Source organism: Chenopodium quinoa, unplaced genomic scaffold (genome assembly GCF_001683475.1).
Source record: "Chenopodium quinoa cultivar QQ74 unplaced genomic scaffold, ASM168347v1, whole genome shotgun sequence".
Lineage (NCBI taxonomy): Eukaryota > Viridiplantae > Streptophyta > Magnoliopsida > Caryophyllales > Amaranthaceae > Chenopodium > Chenopodium quinoa.
In genome coordinates, this window is record NW_018745323.1 from 2,295,232 (window position 1) to 2,302,271 (window position 7,040).

The 7,040-nt window shown below is 33.1% G+C and overlaps 1 protein-coding gene across 1 annotated transcript; it reads left to right on the forward strand.

The window, feature by feature from the left end:
* Positions 1-1,023: 1,023 nt before the first annotated feature.
* On the forward strand, positions 1,024-6,498 carry LOC110712586. Its single transcript, XM_021891057.1, has 14 exons — positions 1,024-1,511; positions 2,764-2,875; positions 2,976-3,077; positions 3,922-4,032; positions 4,382-4,465; positions 4,548-4,663; positions 4,749-4,850; positions 4,938-5,051; positions 5,171-5,227; positions 5,314-5,380; positions 5,596-5,649; positions 5,749-5,823; positions 5,912-5,947; positions 6,139-6,498. The coding sequence occupies exons 1-14, from the start codon at positions 1,477-1,479 to the stop codon at positions 6,232-6,234; spliced, it is 1,161 nt and encodes a 386-aa protein (XP_021746749.1). The 5' UTR covers positions 1,024-1,476; the 3' UTR covers positions 6,235-6,498.
* Positions 6,499-7,040: the final 542 nt, after the last annotated feature.

Below are 7,040 nucleotides of genomic sequence, written 5' to 3' on the forward strand. Positions count from 1 at the left end.
TTATTTTAAAATAGGTCACAAATTATTTTAAGAGTATAATTTTTTGTTTATAATTGCCTAATTTTTTTTTAGAAAGAGTTGTGAAATCTTTTTATTTTAAATGATTTGTTTCCTTAATTAATTAATTTTTTTAATTTTTTTTTTTAAAAAAATAGTTAAGGACACACCAGGAGATGACATGTGTCATCGCTGGTGTGTCTTTTAGTATATAGTATTGATATTACAGCTACTAGGCCTACCCGCCTACTACATCAAAGAACTACTCTCTATGTCTCATAATACATAGACACAGTCAAACATTACACGCATGTCAATACACTAGTCTGACTTTATTTTTATGTAATTAAATAATAATGAAAATTATTTTAAAAATTATATATTATGAAACTTTATATTAAAACCTATCTAACAACATGTTTGTGCGTTTAAAAAAAACAACATATTTGTGATAAAATATATGGAATATTTTTATTATATTAGTAAAAAAAATTATGGTCAAATCTAATGCATAAATAGTGAAAAAAAAGTCTAACGTCTCATGTATTGTGGGACGGAGTCACGGAGGCAGTAATTAATTATAGTAAAAAAAAAATTTAATGTATAGAAACGACAAAAAGAATATGAATAATACAATCTAGATTAAATCTCAAATCTTAAATTCTATATTAACATGTCTCTAACTTTTACCCATTAATAAAGTTAGTTGATATCCACAAACACCGAGTTCAACATAGGTTGAATCCTCACTAAAACATGCTTTTAGTTTTTTCGAACATGATTCATGAGTTAGTGTTTGCTAAACTAAAATGCTTATGGCATGACTATATGTAAAGGCGTAAAAAGTATATCAGACCCGATCCGATCCGAAAAATATCCGATTTAGATTTGGACTCGCGTAAACATAACAATTTAGTATGACTTAACTTCTAAAATTGACCCAACCCAACCCGACCCATATCAGACCCGATCCGATTATCCGAATTGACATCCATAACTATATGCCATTCCATGGGCCCATGCGCATAACTAAATAAATACTTTATCATAAAATTGCGCGCCGTGTCACATATGAATTCCAAGTTTACAATGAGAAATTGAGAATTGTCGAAACACAAGAAATTACTCGTAAATTCAAAAACCCAACAAACAAATTCACCCTTTTCTTTCTCTGTCCTTTCTCCTCCAAAAAAACACACAGATTTTCCACGAAATTGTTGCTTCATATCATCAGATTCTAATTAAAAACACAAAAAATTCCAATTAAAAATCAAAAGAAACACCCAAAAACACATTGAAATTGTGAGAGCTCCCTTTAAAAAAGCCCTTTCTCATCAGGTGATTTCTGATGAGAAGGGTGCTAAATCGTGTTTATTTTTCTGGGTAATGCAATTTTTTTCTTAAAGTGGGTGTTTTTTCTCGTGATTTTATCACTACCCATTTAATTAATCACCCGCATTTTCCTGGGAAAAAATCAAAATGGAATTTCAGTTAGCATATTCAAATTTTATAAGGTGCGTTTTTCATGATTATTGTCTGTTATTATGTGCTTTTTGTAATTTAAAGGTTTCATCTTTGCTTATATACAGTTGATGTTACAGTTTAGAACTTTATTTTATATGATTACGCAATTTCCCATATTTTTCTGTTTTCCAGAATCTATTTTCTAGGTTGTCTGGGTACAAATTTGCATTTATTAGTGAAAAATTAAGTACAGTACAAATGAAGAGAAGGTTGATTGCTGGGTAACTTATTTTAGACGTTTTTCTGAATTCTATTTTGATAATTTTTATTTTATTTTTTGGTATGTTTAATTGTTTAGTATGAATTTTTTTGAAATTTGGGAAAATTTTCATGATTTTGATTAATTTTAATTGCAATAGGGTGTGTTGGTCAAAAGGGTACTTGTTAACTTAATTTCTGCGTTACTTGGTTAAATCTGAGATTGGTGATCACACGATTGCTTGTTTATAGAGTTGCTTAGTTAGCTGAAATTAGAATTTAAAAGCACATGCTTATATAAATACTAATCAATCTTGGTCCTTGGATTCATATGCTGAGCTTTTGTGTTAGAATTTTTGGTCCTTTGCATCATATGCTGCGCATTTGTGCCATATTTCTCGGTCATTTCTATTATATGTTTCACATATGTGCAATATTTCTCGGTCCATTTCTTTGTATTGGCTCTAATTTGGCTACATTGTAGTGGAGTTTTTGAAGGATAGAAGATATTTTTTAGGCTAATAGTTTTGAGATTACTCTCGAAATATTAGTACTTCAATTGTTGTTCGCATGTCAAATAGTGGCCGCGATTTTTGGCTGCCAAGGTAGAATGCTTTGATGCTTATAATTGTTATGTACTTTCATATGCTTTTTAAAAAAAATAAATTACATATAGCACTTTTGCTTTGAGCTCTTTGTGCATACTTCAATCTGTATGTTTTGTCTTTTCCTTTTTTTTGCTTTTTTGAGTTGTTTGCAAATCCTATGTTATTAGCAGAATCAATCTTTCTATTGCTTCCTTTTGTCTCTCTGTGATTTCAATCTTTGACCTTATGTTTCCTTTATTGTAATAAATCACTGAAGTTTCATCTTTGAGTTGTGATTAGATTATTATTAGAAGCCTTGTTCGTTTTTGCTCAAGTTAATAGTTTTATTATAGGCTTGTAGTCTTGTTAGATAAGTATAGTAGATGGGAGACCTTGGTAGAAAACCCCAAATTGTCAAAAAATTTTGTTGTTTACTTTTAAACCTTGTTGGATGCAGAATGGTGAGCAGAAAATCGAATGAATCTTTGCGGCTTGTTTGGACAACTTTCATTGGAATTGTTATTGGTTTTATAGTTGGTGTTTATATTTCACTTCTTTCAGTTTCTAAGGTTTGCAGTTCTGTTAATATTTTTTAATTTCTCAACTTATATTTTATAATACGGGCTTGATTTCAATATATATTTATTGCAATCCGTGTGAAAAACGCAGACTAATCCAATGAACTGCCTTCCTGCGGTGATTCAGCCCTCTACCAACCAACAAGTAAACGAGGTTGTTAAACAAATTCAAGTGTTAAATGACACAGCGAAGGTATATATGCCGGTTATCATTGCATCTTTCAAAACTGTATTCAATCCTACTGTGAGCTTAAAGTTTCTACTCCGGAGCATATTATTCATCGCATAAAATTTAATGTGAAGTTTTGAATCACACATGTTATGCCTAAGAAAGTCTGAGATGAGAATAAGGATGTTTGATAGCTTGTAGTTCTTTTCTGTTTTTTTTGTGATTGACGATTTTGGTTGGGTTTTGGGCCTGTAGGTGAAGGATCCCTTCTTAAAAGGCAGCTTTTCCCTTCAACCCATGTTTTAGTTGTTTAATGACTTCAAGTTTTATGTCTGGTAAACAATGCCATTTTCCCTGCTTGCTTTCATTTGTGGGGGGGGGGGGGGGGGGGGGGGGGGGGGGGCTTATCATCTCCTTCAACTTCTTTGTTTCTCCGGTAATCATAATTTGCTATTGTACATGCACACCAGTCTTTTTCTTTTTCTGTTACACTGCAGTCTTTTCATGTAATATTATCCTGTTGGTAAAATATGTTAGGCAACTTCATTCATATAAAACTGCTGTATTTCTGCATGATTCTGTAACTCTGAACCCAACTTTACCACAAGCAAACAGTTATATTGTTGAAACTTTTCAATCAACATACTTTGTATATGTAGTTGTAGCCCTTGTGAGTTGCCACTTTAATCATTTTATAAAAATTCTTCATGCTGATTGCTGACATATATTTTACATCTGTTACTCATTGCAAGATCAGGCATCATGTATGTATTTCTTTTAAGGCATTTCTGGTCTGATGCATGGGACTAGTCTTCCAAGATTCTTATCACTTAATAATATTTGTTATTTGATTGTTGTGGATTCTCAGGTGCCATTGTTGGCCCAATCAAACCCTAGCGGTGCAGAGAGACTACCGCCAGGGATAGTTGCTTCTAAGTCAGATCTCTATCTCCGTAGACTATGGGGTCTTCCTAGTGAGGTATGTGAACATACTATAACAAGTCTCTGAAATTTCTTCTCACATACACCTTACTTTTAAACTGTCTTCTGTTATGTAGAACCTCCTCTTTTAATCACTATCCTTGATACTTGTTGGACAAAAAGTCTTTACTCTGTTTTCCACATTACACTTTTCGGGTTAATAGGGGTCTGAGTAATGATGTAAAGGAAAAAAAAATAAGCAAGGGAAGTGTAATTTTAAACATTTATTTATGTACTTTTAAGGTTTTTTGATAATTGCATTATCAGCACAAAGACTGAGTTTTATTCATTTTGATAATAGAATTTTGAAGTTTGAGTATAATACTGGTTCAAAATGGCTTCTGCAGGATCTGAAAACCAAGCCTAAGTATCTAGTGATCTTCACAGTTGGCTTAGATATGAAAGAAAATATTGACAAAGCAGTTAAAAAGGTTTCCTTCTAGCACTTTCAAGTCCTTTATTACTGCTAACATCATCTTTGTATTAATTATATGCTCTTTAATCCTTGCACAGTTCTCAGACAACTTCACTATTCTGCTCTTCCATTACGATGGTAAGACGACTGAGTGGGATCAGTTTGAGTGGTCAAAACGTGCTATCCATGTCAGTGCTCGAAAACAGACGAAATGGTTAGTACTCTTGTTTTAAGGCAATTGGGTCAGATTAATTATCAATTGTATCATACTGATCCGTTCTTTCATTGTATGGTTAAAGGTGGTATGCAAAACGATTTCTACATCCTGACATTGTGGCACCATATGATTACATCTTTATCTGGGACGAAGATTTGGGAGTGGATGATTTTGATTCTGAAAAGTTAGCACTCTTTCTGCATCATATCCTCTAATGACTTGAGCTATTCAGTACAGAACTTTTGTCATTTATTCTTTGTTGAATTTTCAGATACGTTGATTTGGTTAAGAAACATGGTTTGGAAATTTCACAGCCTGGTGTGGATCCTAATAGTCCGTTTACATGGCAGATGACAAGGAAAAGACATGACAGTGAAGTTCACAAGTAATAACTACTAATGATGTATTATTTATGCTCAGTTATCTTCCTTTGCAACAGAAGCAGGATTTCGATATTAATTACTAAAATATTGACCTGAGTTGTTTCTTGGGTGCACTTTGCAGGAGCACAGAGGAGAAACCAGGATGGTGCAAGGACCCACATCTACCCCCATGTGCTGCGTATGTGAACTCTTTACTAATCTTAAGGAGCAACTTCTTTTTCTATCAAATCCTGCAGACGTTAACTGATCTTATTATGTGAACAGATTTGTAGAAATTATGGCTCCAGTGTTCTCTCGAGATGCATGGCGTTGTGTTTGGCATATGCTTCAGGTATGCTGTACTTTCATGATTGGAGAGGCCAACTATTCTAGTTGGTGAAGTTTTTAGGGGAAACTCCCAGGATTTGGATTCAATCATGTATGCATTACTGAAATAAACTACATAACTGTTAACTAGGTGTATCTTAACAATGTTAAGTATGTGGACATTATTCTTCTTAACTCCATGTTCTGAATCTTGACAATGGTTACTCAATAACATTGCAGAATGACTTGGTCCATGGATGGGGCCTTGACTTTGCCCTCCGAAAATGTGTAGAGGTTTGTGGCTGAATCTTGGAATACATCCTTTATGTGAATTCAGAAAGTCCTTAAGTTTGGTGTATTGAATTCTCTGGTTTTTTTTTCACCCAAACACAGCCTGCATACGAAAAAATAGGAGTTGTAGATGCTCAATGGATTGTTCATAAACGCGTTCCATCACTTGGTAACCAGGTATAATTTTCTAGAAGAATTTTTCTTAGCTCCTATCTGTCTCTTTCTTTCATTTCACTGATTTATACTGTCAAATTGGGTTTGTCAGGGTGAATCATCAGACGGGGTTTCTCCTTGGCAAGGGGTATGTGAACTGTTTGTTCATCTTCAATTATGTACTCTACTTATGTAACCATCAAAAACACTCAATATTGTAACGGTATTTCCCAAGCCGATCATGATTGGCTTGAGCTGGCTTGAACCAGCATTCGGTCACCTGGAAACTTTGAATTAGTAACGTTTCTGATGACTATAAGTCCTTATTAATTCGTGCAGGTGCGGAAAAGATGTGAAAGGGAATGGAAGATGTTTGAGAGTCGATTAAACAACGCCGAGAAGGCACATCAGAAGAATATGGGAAACACCACATAAGTCAGGGTACCACCATAAAACATTTATTCTTTGTGCAAACAAATTAGGCCAAAAAAAGTGATAGAACATAAGATAAAGTTCACCAAATTATAGGTTTTTTGGCAATATCAGGCAACAATTATTGTGTTTTCCCTTGGAGTTTTTTGTCTATAGAGCTCTAGTATTTGAGTGGTTGATAATGTTCTTTTTCAGATGTATATATAAATATACAACAATCAGCAATTATTTTCAAGGGAAAGTAAATATAATTTATATTTGCACAGTTATAAATTTTACATGAAATATTATTCAAAAACTTATTGCAAAATTAATTCAATTATATGAATGAAAATTAGATAGATTGAGATTGTGAGACAGACAGACAGAGAGGTAGATGGATTAGGTAGGCAGATAAGTGCAATTCCCTAAAATTGAGTATTGTAGGAATAAAAGTGGGTTAGGAGCTCTTAATCTTTAATCTCAACTTTCATTGCATTTAGACATGTTAATTAGGTGATTTTGGTCTGTCTTATTGGATTTGGGTTGGTGAATCTACATTCTTAGATTTAAGATAGATATAGTTCTACTTTTAGAAAAAAAAATTTGAAGATTTTGGATCTGGTTAAATAGTTTTTTTCCATTATATCTGTCGTGGTACTTTAAGTAAATTTTGTCAAGTTTGATTAACTGAGTTCATAGATAGCAAAATCCGAGAATTTTTTTTAAAAAGTATATTTATTTTTCCAACTCTTAAAAGATATTTAAAGATAATTTTAATCGACTTTTTCGATAACATGATTGGTTGGGACGAATTTTTGGATTGGGTT

Bases quoted from the DNA above. Each gene is read 5' to 3' on its own strand.
- LOC110712586 (XM_021891057.1), top strand. From the start codon at position 1,477: ATGGAATTTCAGTTAGCATATTCAAATTTTATAAG. The intron at 2,876-2,975 runs GTTTGCAGTTCT...TGAAAAACGCAG, and splicing joins CACTTCTTTCAGTTTCTAAG to ACTAATCCAATGAACTGCCT. The intron at 4,033-4,381 runs GTATGTGAACAT...TGGCTTCTGCAG, and splicing joins TATGGGGTCTTCCTAGTGAG to GATCTGAAAACCAAGCCTAA.